Source organism: Ambystoma mexicanum, chromosome 3q (genome assembly GCF_040938575.1).
Source record: "Ambystoma mexicanum isolate Mex_15411 chromosome 3q, UKY_AmexF1_1, whole genome shotgun sequence".
Classification (NCBI taxonomy): Eukaryota; Metazoa; Chordata; class Amphibia; order Caudata; family Ambystomatidae; genus Ambystoma; species Ambystoma mexicanum.
This window is the reverse complement of record NC_090926.1, coordinates 302,893,996-302,908,207: the sequence shown is the minus strand read 5'-3', so window position 1 is coordinate 302,908,207 and position 14,212 is coordinate 302,893,996. Positions and strand designations below refer to the sequence as shown.

Sequence of the window (14,212 nt, the reverse complement as noted above, 5' to 3'; positions counted from 1 at the left end):
CTGTTCCTGTGGTACTCTGGCAGATCCTGGTGTTCCTGGGCTTCAATCGTGGGGACAAGAGGGAGGACATCTGGGGACTCCCGGACTGCGATTCAACCGTCAGCTGCAGCAATGGGCAAAGTTCAGATCAGCAGCACTTCCCATCAGCTTCTTGCTAATAGAACCACTGCGGTTCTGGGACACCCTGTGGACATTCCTTGCTTCTGGGGCCCAGCACTTTTGGTGAGGTGACTCAGGCTTGGCCAGCCCTACTTCGAGGGAGTCCCGAGGATCTTCCGGGAGCTCGGGTCCAGCTTAAAAACGATGCACTCTATTCTGGTGTTCCTGAAGCAGCAATGGAAGTACAGCCAGCAGAGAGGGTTTTCAGACGAGTTAGTCTTGGGGTCAATTGGTCCCAACAACCCAAGTGGAGAAGGCATCCTTTGCAGGGCTTCTCTAGTCTAGGGGAATTTGGAGCTTCAGCACTGCAGCAGGGCTTCACCGGCCAAACCAACAGTCCAGGAGTCCAGGAGTTGCAGCAAGCTACTCTTCCAAGTTCTTCTTCGGATTCCTTCGTCCAGTGGTCGATTCAGCCTCCCTTGCAAAAGACCAACTTAACCCCCTCCAGGCACTCTATGGAAGATGGTGTGTTCTGGGTCTACAAAGTTACAAAAGTTAAGTTAATTTCACTTTACTGCTCTTGGAAAATGAATAGTTACTCACCGTAGTGACTAATGTTCTCTTAGTCGTAAGTTGTTTTTCCTCCATACTGCTTTGGCGTCCCTCGCGAGGGACGGGAGACGGAACCTTTTTCACCAGAAAAATCTTCTTCCCCTTTAAATTTAGAAGCGCACAGGGCGCGGCCCTGGGAGCATGCGCTCGCCTGACTCCACCCACCGGCGCCACTCCACAGTCCCCATCGATCGGTGTCGACAATATTTAACATTGCCTAATGACACGAATATTATTGAGGGGTGGGATAGTGGGACATATGGAGGAAAGGGAGCTATGTACTAGGTGTACTTTAGTCACTACAGTGAGTAACTATTAATTACTCTTACATCCCGTCCCCTTTCCTCCATACTGCATGGGCGATTACAACTGAATGTAGCCCCAGGGTGGAGAGGAGAACCTCCCTAAGCAAACAGGTTTCTTAGAACCGCCAGCCCAAAACCTGCATCTGATCTAGAGGCAGCTTCCAAACCGTGCTTACAGAAAGCCGAGGGGTGGCCCAGGTAGCCGCCCTGCAGATCTTCCACGGCACATGCTGTTGTAATGCGGTGGCTGTGGCTTTGGCCCTGACTGCATGGGCATGCAAATTGGCCGGAAATGGTTTGTGCAGCCCCTCAAAGGCCTCCTTGATGGCCGCAAACATCCACCTTACTATGGAGGCCTGACAGTCGGGCATTTAACCACCAAAAGTGATAGAGGGTATCAGACTAGCAGAGTCCTTGGTCCTGTGAAGGTAGTATTTCAGTGCGCGTCTGACATCCAGAAGGTGCAAGACACTGAGGCTCATCCTTGTGGTCGGCGAAGAAGGTGGGTAAGACTATTTCCTCGTTCAGATGGAAGGAGGTGGTCACCTTGGGTAGGAACACAGGGTGCATCCGGAGGACCACCTTGTCCTTGTGAAAGGTAGTGTGGGGCTCTGGTGCCACGAGAGCCTAGATTTCTGCGACTCTACGAGCGGAGGTGAGGCCTACGAGCAGAGCTGTCTTTAGGGTGACTAGCCTGATGGCCGCGGACGCCATTGGCTCAAACAGTTTTGTGCCAAGGTGCCAAGGCGCCCAGGACTACATCGAGGTCCCACACGTGGTGCAGTTTCTTTGTAGGCGGGTAGAGCCTGTGGAGGCCCTCCAAATGCCGTTTGACCACAGGATTAGCTGAAGAGAAGAGACCCTTCTCCGAATTGCTGTAGGCTCCTATGGTTGCCAGATAAGTGCGGCATGTGTCCACCTGAACTCCGGAGTGGGCGAGGTTTGCCGAAAAGTAGAGTACATTGTTCAACGTGCACTTAAGGGGGTCGATCCCCTTAGAATCAGCCCAATAACATAATCTGGACCATTTGCTCTTATATTGGCTCCTGGTAACTTTGCTTCTAGCGCCCTGGATGATTTCCAGGTTAGCCTGAGATAGGCTCAAGTGTTTCAGTTTGACTTGCTCCGAACCACGCCGTGAGGGCTAGCTTGCGAGGAGCGGGGTGAAGGACCCTGCCCCCCCCCCCTGTTGGGTGAGGAGAAAGAGGAGCTGGACCCAGTGGCAGGTGAATGGGGGCCTCTCCGATAGGCTGACTGTAACGCTCACCTGATTCTCGCAGAGGCGCCGGTGATGTGTAGCACCCGGTTGGCTCTTTGGGCTGGACCTCTGTGCACTGTATGCCTGACGTGTAGAGTAAGATGTCTGCAGATAGAAAATATGGGGTTAATGAACTGGGGTTATTGGGGTGTCCCTATCTCTTTCCTCTTCCCCTCTCCTGTAGACCCCCAAAGGTTAACGCTCTCACCTTAGGTAAGTGAATGCCGAGCTCTCCATCTGCCTCGGGGCAGGGTGCTGTAACCAGTTTCTTCACTGGATAGGTAGCGCAGGCCTCTTGACTTCAGAGGACTGCTGTCCGTCGTTTACTGCACGAACGGTAAGTTTCGAGTCATTCAAATGTCTTTAAAGTCTTTAGTAATGATGTCTCTTGTTTTGCAGGGTTCCGGCGATGGCGGATGACGGGCTGAAGTGAGTTGAAGATGGAGCCCGTGTGATGAATAGAAGCGCCTGGAAGCACGTAAGTAAGCGCTTGTTGCCTGCTTCACTATGCGCTCTGTCTTTTTATTTTGCAGGTACGAGTTCGGAGCGGCTGCAGGGTGCCGGAATACCCACTGGATTAGATGTGGAAAGGAGTAATGGCACGTGAGTATAAAGTTCCCCAATGTCTTTAAACGCACCTTGTTTTGTCTTTCAGATGCCGGAATGCAGTGTGAAGACCTCCGGAGCGCACGAAGAGTAGGTAAGCCTTTGCCTTTCAGATGCCGGAATGCTAACCTGTTCTTTCTTGTCTTTATAGGTGTTGCTGAAGACTGGATTCAGGATGGTAAGCCTTTGCCTTTCAGATGCCGGAATGCTAACTTGTTCTTTCTTGTCTTTATAGGTGTTGCTGAAGACTGGATTCAGGATGGTAAGCCTTTTTCCTTAGGCCCTGGACCGGATGCAGAAGACACGATGAGCGTTCTGCTGCAGAGGTTGCAGAATAACGCAAAGCAAGATTCATCCACCGGGTGTGGTTTAAATAGCCTCCTGTAGTGCTTAGGTGTCTCCTTCCACAGCCACGCCTAAGTAAGAAAAGAGTTCCTGGTAAGAAAAGAGTTCCTGCCTTCCAGAAGAGTTCCAGTGTTCTGAATTTAGGGAGTGGCTCCAGCCCCACCCAACAGGAAAAGTAGTTCCAAACAGAAGAGGATCAGAGGCTCAACTGGCAGGCAAGTAAGCAGCATGGTCTGCTGAAGGTAAGTCCACCCAAGCATTATGAGCCCGGCGCTTCCAGCGCTGGGACTGGGCATGTTTATGAGCCTGGTGCCACTGGCGCCAGGACTGGGTCCAAAAGGTCCCAATTGGGACTGGTTGGCACTCGCAACCTGGGTTATGGATCTGCTTCCAAGGGAGTTGGGAAAACCCTGACCTTTTGGAAGCAGAGATCATGACACTGACCAGCTCGGATAACTAAGGTCTCACCGGCCACCAGGGAGCTATCAGAATGATGCTGAGGTGACAAGATTGCTTTATCCTGCAAATCACCCTGTGTAGCAGGGGTGTGGGAGGGAAGGCGTATGCCGTCATGTAAAGCCATCGTACCAGGAATGCGTGCCCCCTCGCTACCACAAACTGTCGTACAGACTCATACCAAAGGTTGGTTTTGTTTACACCTGTAGTCCTAATTGTATGTGGTGGTCCCAGAGGGTACTGCAAGCAATTCTGCCAAACAGCCTCATACTGGTATGAGGCAAAGCTACATCCTCCTCATGTCAAACTTGAGCACTAGGCAGCTGGTGGATCAGACCTCGGGACGCTGGTCATGGACCGTAAATACAAAGATGACTGCCTGTTTGATCCGGTGTCCTCCACTGTGTTTGCTAGTGTCACGTCTTCTCTGCAAATTTCTGTGATACATCCATATCATAAATGGCTTCCGCTGTGGAGGTTCCCACTTGGGATACCATGCTGTCGGCACAATGGGAGCTTCTTAGCTATAAGGCCGTGGTTGATCTACTCCCGGATGGAAAAAATTCATTACTCCATCAGCATGGCGGTAGGAATATACCGGTTCAGGGATGGAACTTCTGCAATATTACAGGATACGAGAGGCTGCACGCACAGTCACTGTGGCCATGTTACCCATTAAGGCCCCTGGAAACTGAAAAGTTGGTATATATTGCCAAATGTAGCGGCAGTCGCCATACACTTTCGACGCTGTACAAAATGCTTGCGAATAAAAAAAAAAAAAAAAAAAAAAAAAATCACCCTAAACTCCCGGGGCACGCAATGGTTGATCTGACAACCTAGGGGTGGATTTGTCTGACGCCCTATTGAAAACCCATGTGTGCACATTAACAGTTCTCCTTAAATTTCAGATTCAGAGGTATGCAATATCAACTGCTAAAAAGGCTATATAACATCCCCAAGAAACTCAACAGGATGTCGCAGGGCGCTGAGCAGAGCACTGCTGTCCTAGATGCCGGTCTAGCCCAGCTGACCACATGCATAGGTTTTGGTCCTGTGCTCACCTGGAGACTCTGGTACACAGTATTAAAAACGCTCTGATGTTGTGGACATTCACCTTGAGCGCTCCCCCTTGGGAGTCTTTTTTGGTATGCGGGAGAAACTCCCAAACAAGGGACTCTGTGCATTTGTAAATACAGGTTGTATTATTGCCAGGAGATTTATACTGCTGAGATGGAACCGGGTTACCCAGCCCAATACCAAAGCTTGGACAGCAGCACCAACATGTGAGGAGTTGTACTTTGACTCATTACCCCCTACATCCCGCACCAACAATGTATGGTCAGGGTTCAAAACATACCTGGTGTTTGGCAAGAATTGGAGTAGTAACCCTGTGGGAGGCTACACCTCCCTTGTCCTCTTGGTAGTAGGTAACCCACCTATTGGTATAGGTCTTTACCACACATGTTGGTAGTGTGACTGAGTAGCCAGGCTTTTAACAAAAGGGGTAAATGTGAGCTGTAGAGCTGTAGCATCGAAATCCGCATAAACAAGTATCCAAATAACACTTCCACTCAAGGTTTTCTAGTAAAATAATTATTTAACGGTCAGTTTTAAATAAGCATTCTTTAAAAAGGACAGTGGGCAACAATAAAAATACACTTCAAAATACTTGCTCAGAATCAAGTCAAGCAAGTAGATACTCTTTAGAGATGCTTCATACACACTTCCTACACTCTGAGGTGACTTCACTAACTAAGACAGTATTGGCATTTATATATCACTTTTGTACTTGATAAATTCTGAGGTTGGCAGAAAGGAAAGGTTAAAGGAAGGAAAAAAACGTTAAACAGGTTCTCAGAGCATCTGAGCACTTTCCAAATCTCCCAATGAAGTCTAGATAAAACCTTTCCCAGCAATATTAGTTACAAACCAATGCATCACCTATGAAGGACAGTTAGATCAGTGTCAATGGACTAGAAGGGTCTGCAAGGAGCCAGGACTGGCAAAGCCAATTGGAGCAAAGTCTATGGAGCGGAGGCACTTCTTAGATAGCAGAAAAAGTATTGCACAAAGTTAGAGCGTTTGTTGTAGGAAATCGCTGTTGGCCCACAAGCTGTTACACTTGTGAAAGGTATAGTGGAAATCAACTCTAGAAACGCAGCTACTGCAAATCTCAACTGAGAAAAGCAAGCTACTGAAAAAGAGGGAAGTACCCCTTTTCAGCACAGTACCTTAGGTTAGAAGAGGATCGAACTGGCTTCTGTCTTGGTTGCAGATCCTGGGCCTCAGTCATGGGGACAAGAGGGATGACGTCTGGAGGACTCTAGCACAGCATTTCAGAGGTCTGCGGCAGCCATAGGCTCTTTTCAATTCAGCGTCACTTTGGTTTCTGTGCGCGGTACACAGCACCACCGCGGATCTTTGGCACCGGTTGGGCTTCCTTCACACCCTGAGCCCAGCACTCTGGTAAGGTGACAAGCTTGGGTTTTTCTGCATCGGGAGGGTCCTCGGGAGACTTCTGGAGCTTTTAGGCGGCACAGACATTGCACCCGACGACGGATTTCTCGACACCTGGCACGCGGTTCGAGCAGCAGCAAAGAATTACACCCAGTTGGGGAAAGTCGTCCAGCAGTTTGTCTCGGGGTTAGTTGGTCCTACTAGCCCAAGGGAAGAAGTCCTTTCCGGAGCTTCATCGATTAGGAAAATGAGTTTCAGCACATCAGCAGGACGTCACCGGGCAGTTCAACGGTCCAGGAGGTTGCAGCAGCTTCTCTTCACGATTCCTTCGTCAGATGTTTCTTCAGTCCAAGAAGCCTCACCTTTTATGCAGGTTTCTCCCATTGATGCGGTTAGGGAGAATTCTCAGAAATGTGCTAATTCCCTCTACCTTAGAGACCCCCAGCAACTTTGCTGGATTTTGAGGACTTGATTTGTTTTACCTGGAGAGAGCGAGGCCCTTTTTCCCCACTCTCTCATGTAATTTTAATGTGATTTTATACACTTATTTTTGGATATGGAGTCTAACCAACTCCACAGGCATATTTTACAATTGTGTCACAAAGCACCTTCAGTATAGTACCACAGGGAAGTCTTCCAGATTTCCCAAGGTTTAAATACCTTCTCTGGGATCAACTACTGTTTCCCAGGACAGTGGAGTGAAACTGACTTCACTTAGTCCAGTAAAATTCTAGACCCAGCACACCCTATCTTACAATAGAGTGCTGGGGTTACTTAGTATCCCCTGTGTCTAGTAACTCATGTGTAGCATTTATATATTACCCTTTCCTCTCAGAATGGCGGGTGGCAGTGTTTTTGCAATGAACTACCATGATTTAACCCGACCGCGAACTGTTCGCAGCTCCGGTAACGTTAAATCACAGAAGCCATGTTTTTCAAAATGGAGCTGAGCCTCTTTTGTTAAAATGGTCCCGGTCTTATTTTTCCACCATTTCTTTGTGGAAAGGTCCCTCAAGTTTTTCTCTGTGCGCCAAACCAGGTTTGGTCTCTTTGTTCATTTCCCCTTTGGCGGGGTTTCTGAGAGAAAACCGCCTCTGGCTCCACAGTGTCTGGGGTAGGCAGGAAGTGAGGGAGGTACACGAAACTCAACTCTGTGGTGATCGGCTGGCTACTGTCCGTCAAGGAAAGCCACCCTTCTGAGTGAGTGATAGCTAGGCTGGAATGAATGGGAGAGAACTGAATAAAAGGCTAGTCTTTTGGCTTGGAAGGTACAGTCGACCACTGGACGAAGGAACTGAAGAAGAGCTTGAAGAGGACAGCTGCTCCAACTCCTGGACGTTGGTTTGCCCGGTGAAGCACTGCTGCAAGTCCGAATCGCCAAGTTCGCATCAATAGAGAAGTCCCTGCAAGGACAACTTCTCCCTCTGAGTTGGTGGGACCAACTAACTCCCAAGTAAGCCACCTGGACACCCATCTCGGAGCTGGTTAAATTTCCTCAGAGTTGCTGCACGACACCGTCGAGCCAGGGAGAGGGACACCAGATTGTGAGAGTTGCTTGTAAGTTGGCCTAAAGCTTTTGGAAGATCCTCCGGACTCCCATGAAGCAGGACTGACCAAGCCTGACCCCCTCTCCCCCTCAGTTGAGTGCAGTACCTTATATGTGAGGAAAGTCCACATTGGTAGCCAGGAACCGCGCTTATTGCTATTTGCTGTACCGCAAGGAGCTGAAACGCAAAACAGCCACTGAAAGTAAAGTTTTCCAGTTGCCAGTTTTGACAGTGCAGGAGTCCCCCAACGTCCTCCGAGTCCCCACGACTGAGGCCCAGGAAAAGTGAGATCTGCGAAGGTGCACAGGAACAGAAGTCTTTAGCTGCATCTTTTCTTCTTTACCAAGGTACTGTAAAACAAGTCTTAGAGAACTTACCCCTTACTGTGGAAGTGCTTGTAATTTCTGCAACTCACCAGCCTAATCATTTTGTGGCCCTACATAGGATTCTCCTTTTTACCAAAGACTCCTAAAAACTTGTGCAAAGACCGTTCCATTTACCTACCTAAAGTGCTGCATCCCATACAACGACTTTTGCCCATTGACTTTGGCTTAGCCTATTGAACTGAATGACTCTTCTCTTGCTATCTGAAAGTATTTGCCCTGCTTAAGAATATTTGTAATTTCTTGTTTTCTAATAATCTTTGCCTTTTACAAACTATTGAGAGTATTCTGTATGCCAACAGTAAGGTATTAATGTCCCCAGCACCCTTGTTACTGAAGTGACCTGTGGGTGTAGGTTGTGTCTGTGGGCCATCACAAAAGGGCCTTGTCTGAATCAGAAACTCAGAGTGTACAGTATTGAAGTGTATTTGTGTGTTACTAGTATATTGCTCCCTTCTAAAGAAGGCTTTATAACTGACTGATAAAGTATTAGTTTTATGCAAGAAACCTCCACTGTAAGTTTATTTAAATACCTGTAACTGAATCTTTGTGTAACTCCACTACTGCTCACAATTTCCCCTCTTGAGATCAGCCTGGCTGCTCAACATGCTACCAAAACTGTGTAGTACAAGCTTATACCATAGGTTGCCTATACCTGTAGGCATAGATGCGTGTAGTGTTCCCAGAAGGTACTGCATTCACACTTTGCCTAACACCTACATTAAGTTTACCACAACTTACCTGCATTGGCCTTACAGCTTGTGCTTTCTAAAGGCGACACTTCTTGAGTTGCTGTGATTACTCTTTTGAACACCGACTATTTAAGAACATATTTCTAAGAAGAGCATCAGAACTTGTATCAGAACTTTGACTTTGTCCACCGACTTTGGCCATCCTGGCTCCCTAAAGGCCTCCTGAACCTATTGGCTTTGGCAGTGCTTGTTCCTTCACAGATTTGTTGAAAACTTGAATGCTGAAATAGCTTATCCCAGAGGGATGCAGACAGTCTAACTGTTCTTATAACCTATCAGTCTGTTCTGATCCAACACTAACCTTTCCTTCCTACAAACTCAATATTGCAAAGGTAAATGCTATACTGACCTCAAACGACGTCACCGTCAGCTGCTGGAACATGTGTAACATATGAATGAATTACTCACCTGCTTTGTTCAATTTTTGAATTGAATACAAACTTGAAATTAATGTTACAGCTAATTACTGCTTTTTAAAGAATGCTTTAAATATCGTTGTGTATAAATAAATCATAACTTTTAGTGTGTTAAATTTGATACTTGTACTGACTGATTGCATTGCACAGATCTACAGCTCACACTACCCCTCTTAAGTTAAGTCTGGCTGCTCAGTCACACTACCAACTTGTGTAGTACAGGCTTATATTAAAAGGTGTTACCCAATACCAAGAGATCAGTCTTGTGTAGTCCCACACCAGTTGGACTGCACTAATTCCTACCTAACACTGACCACCTTTTCTGCACTTAACAGACACAGTAAACACAAACTACAAATCCCACAATGAAAACTCACCACCAGGGTCGGTCCATAAAATAGCCAAGAATTGTAAATTAAACACCATGAAGCCTCACAAAGTGAAGCTCTGAAGTTGTATCACGAGTGGCTCTGCATATCTATCCATCTGATTTGATGTGTGCGTTTTCAGCTTCAATAAAGGGCTGGCAGAAAACAGAACCATGTCGACTCAAACTACCAAGACTGTCCACTCAACAATGTCAGATCTAAATAAATAACCAAGAAGGTTGGAAACTGGTTACTCTCCCAATAAGAGTAAATATCATCCATCCCTACAAGACCATTACCAACTTGACATGAAAAATGACAGTCACCTGGGTTTTCAGATTTGGTCTCAAAGCCTTGCCTACACTCCTCGTGGCATGGTAAGGAGTTAGTTGTCAATTCTTCCTCGCCTGCAAAGAAGCGTAAAGAATGCTAAAAAATAACTGAAGACGAACATACAAATATGTCTAGACAACTACTGCTTTCACACAAGCAGCAGCGTCATCATACCTTTTTTGTTGGAAGGAGATTCTGGTCCGTCTCCAGCCCCTTTGTGGGCCATGCTGCTGGTGGTAGAATCCAACTTCACTTTCTGAGGGCTCTGCCGCGTAGCACCATCTCCAGCAGCAATTAATGCCTTACGAGTCAGATCGATCAGAGCTTTACCGAAGAATGCCTCCTAAAAGTAGACATGCAGAGAAGAAAAAGCTAAACATCAGAAGAAAGGTATCCTATTGCATGGCCAAATCTAATCTCACACCAATATCTCTACAGTTGCCACTAAAAATTGAAGAGGAGCAGTACGTAAAACAAACCCATTGATAATCTACAGCTGCTTTTGGGGACAGGCCAGTGAATAGAAATAACAGCCTTCAAATGCATGAACAAATGTGTTCTTCCCAAGGGTAAACGCCTACCTGGAGATAGGCCGGGAACATATCCTCCAACTTGCTTTTCTTTCTGCCCCGACGTTTTTTCTTCTCATCTCCCTCTGTATTGCCGTACTCCACTGCCCCATCCTGTGGACCATCTCCATGGCTCGCTGTAAACAGATCAAAGATAAAACAGGGTGTGAACAATGGATGCCCGTTATAAATGTGCTTATGTTCTTCACTCTTTGGCATTTAGCCATGGTGGAGTTGGTTTAGAATACTCATGTTTTTATACAGCCATTGCATATCACAATTCCTGATTGTTTCCACAACTGACGATTTTTATTTTATAAACTGTTGGCACATCCCTGCAACACTGATTGTTTAAGATTACAGCAACACAGCCTGAATGCAATACATCCATAAATTCATTTGTTTTGTTCATATGTGTTCCATAAAGTTGGATAAATGCATAACAATGTATAACCTTCATTTGAAGGAGCCACTTGAAACCATGTTTGAAAACTAAAACGCAATGAGCAATGGCGCACAGTCACATTAAGGCCCAACAGAATATTTATTTTATTTATTTTTCGCATTTGTAAAGCACCTAAGCCAGGAGGCATGAGGGCGCTGTTGCAAGCCAGTTACTTGAAACATCTTATATCAGTGGTATACAACCACACCACAAACATACAGAGCCTCAATGCACAATATTACCCCAGAAAACAATTGAACATCATTAGAGGAGAGCGGGTGATATCTGTTAGGGAGAACTTTCATTATTGTGTCGAATTCCTACCTCCTTAGAGACCCCCTGCTCTTTTGCTGGACTTTGGGACTTTTTAATTTTTACCTTGGAGTGAGTGAGCCCTTTTCTCCCTCAGCCAGATGTTTTGATCTGATTTGGATTCTGTATTCTCTTTGGTTTTAGAGTCCGACAAACTCCATATGTATCTTTTTACATTGTGACACAGCACCTTCAGTGCAGAGGCACAGGGAAGTCCTCTAGATTTCCCAAAGGTTTAAATAACTTCTCTTCCAAGAGCAGTAAACCGAAACTGACTTTACTTTCTTTTTGTAACTTTGTAGACCCAGCACACACTATCTTCAATAGAGTGCTGGAGGGGATACTTAGTATCCTCTTCTTATGCAAGATTGTATGCTGTACCCTGTGGGTGACAGGACCAGCCTTGACCTCTTGTTAATAGATAACCCAACCTTTGGTATAAGCATTAACTACACACATTGGTAGAGTGACTGAGCAGCCAAATAAACACGTACTCTCAAGGTTTCTTGATTGAACAATTATTCATCAATTTAACTGTCCTTAGAATGAGCCTTCTAAGAAGGGAGCAAATATATGTAACAAAAATACACACTCAGTTTCAATAAATCAGTAGATACCCATTTGGGATGGCACAGACACTTCCCACACCCTGAGGTGACTTAACTAGGACACTGTGGACATGGACACATTTAGGGCAATACTGAAGTTCGTGTAAAAAGGAAAAGATGAGGGAATAAAACAAGGGTTAATTATTTTTCAGCAGGCAAGTACTTTTTGAACCCTCCAATGCAAAGTAAACCAATACTTTCCTAGGGGAAGTTAAAGCACAAAGTCAGAGGTAAGAAGAGTCTTTCAGGAAGCCAGGACAGTCAATGTTAGTTGAGCAAAAGTCTAGGTGTAGGGCCACAAGAGGGAGGCTTGTGAGAGTCAAAGCTGCAAGCAACTCTGCAAAAGCAACCAAGACAAGTCTCAACATAGAATTAGCAAGACTACACAAGAGGTAAGCAGCCCCTTAGTTTTACAGTACCTTTGGTTAGAAGAAAGTGGTTCCAGCTGGCTTCTGTTCCCGTGTAGGTCTGCTGATCTTGTTCCTGGGCTTCAACCGTGGGAAAAAGAGGGAGGACGTCTGGAGACCCCTGCACTACGAATGGAAGGTCAGTGGCAGCAATGGGCAAGATTCAGGTAAGCGGCACCTTGCGGCTTCAGCTCCTGGCGGCTCTCGCAAACAGCGCCACTGCGGTTCTCTGATACCTTTATGGACTTCCTCGCATCTGGGGGCTCAGCCCTCAGTTGAGGTGGCTCAGTCCTGCTTCATGCGAGTCCGGAGGATCTTCCTGTAGCTCGGGTCCGACTTAAAAACGAGACTCAATTCTGGTGTTCCTCTCCCTGGCAATCAGTTCCAGCAGCAGCAATGGAATGTAGTCCGCTGCGAGAGGATGTCCAGACAAGTTCACTTTGGGGTTGATTGGGCCCACCAACCCAAGGGGAGAAGTCGCCTGGTGCAGGGTTTTTCCAGTCGAGGCGAATTCGGAGCTTCAGCAATGCAGCAGGGCTTCACCAGGCAAACCAACGGTCCAGGAGTTGCAGCAAGCGTCTCTTCCAAGTTCTTCTTCGGATTGCTTCCAAGCCAAAAGCCTTTCCTTTTATGCAGGTTTCTTCCATTCTTTCGCAGCCTAGTTGTCACTCACAGCAGGGTGACTGTCCTCCAATCACCTTTGGGTGCATTCCTGTAACCAAGGGGATTAAGCACAGGTAGTTTCGGGCACCTCTCACTTCCTGTCCCTGCCAGACAAGCTGGAACCAGAGGCGGGGAGGTGTCTGGACATTGTGCGTTCTCCAGAGTTGCGAACAAGTCGATCTCTGGGAAGCCCCAGTCCGCGAAGATGTTGAGAACAATGTCTGCGTGTAATTGTCATTCATACTTTATGGGTAGTGCAAAGTCTCTGCTGAGCACGTCCTACACAAGATCGAGTTCCCCATAAACCTGTTTAGACAGGAGGAACATCTTGTGCTTGAGAGCCCACTTCCATGTGTTCAGTGGGTATCACTACATGTTATCCCCACCAAAGATAGCGCGATATATATGGTTGATATCATTGGGGGGATCATTTTTGGGTTTTTGGGAGCAGGGGTTGCAGGGGTGTCCCCCCGCTCCTTTAAAAATAATGCAGGGCTTGTGGGGGGTGTCCCCCGCAGGTTCCATGCCTTAATATCACCGCATAAATATGGCAATATTTTTGTATGGCAATATTTCTGCGGGGATATCAACACATGGAACTGTTCTGTGACAGTTTGAATAGCCCTGGAGTGTGTGTGCCCCCTTGCTTGGTCAGGTAATACATGGCCGTGGTACTGTCCTTGAGAACTAGGACCATCTTTCCCTGGAGGTGTGTTTGAAAGGCCTTGAACACTGCTAGCAGTTCCAACAGGTTTATGTGGTTGGATGCTACTGTAGGGGACCAAACGCTGTGCGCCGTCTGATGAAGGAGATGAGCCCAACCCATCAGAGATGCGTCCGTGGTGAGAGTGGATTCTACTGCGGAGGTGGTGAAGTTCTTCCCCTGAAAAGAGGTTTTCCTTTGGCCACCACTGGAGAGAGACCGAGGGCAGCTGAGACAACCACTAGATCGCCCCATTGTCCGCTGGCTTGGCACCACTAGCTGGAGAGCCACTCTTGCATGGGGTGCATGTGCAAACGTACATGTGGGACTAAATAAATGCAGGAGGCCATCATCCCTAACAGTCAAATGGCTTTGAGTACGGTCGCCTAGCGATAGGCTACAAAGTGAGGGATATGGAACAGCATGTTTTGAAACCTCTCTGAGGGGGAGACAAGCCCGTCTTTGGTCCGAATTAGAGCCCCCAGAAATTGACTTGGCTGGGGTATAGGCATGACTTTCTCATTGATCGAGAATTCCAGACTGAAGAGGAGACCTACTGTCTTCTGGG

General features: G+C 47.0%; 1 protein-coding gene across 3 annotated transcripts in view; it reads right to left on the bottom strand.

Moving 5' to 3' along the window:
* The window catches only part of KMT2D (lysine methyltransferase 2D), a 2,224,302-nt gene that overhangs the window by 1,413,468 nt on the left and 796,622 nt on the right, over positions 1–14,212 (bottom strand). For 2 of the 3 annotated variants that reach the window (XM_069653836.1, XM_069653837.1), the window contains exons 23-25: positions 10,519–10,643; positions 10,112–10,280; positions 9,931–10,011 (exon numbers count right to left, since the gene is read on the bottom strand). In XM_069653836.1, the coding sequence (XP_069509937.1) occupies positions 9,931–10,011; positions 10,112–10,280; positions 10,519–10,643 (375 nt within the window). The remainder of the gene's footprint in view (positions 1–9,930; positions 10,012–10,111; positions 10,281–10,518; positions 10,644–14,212) is intronic. The other variant, XM_069653838.1, reaches the window with a different exon arrangement.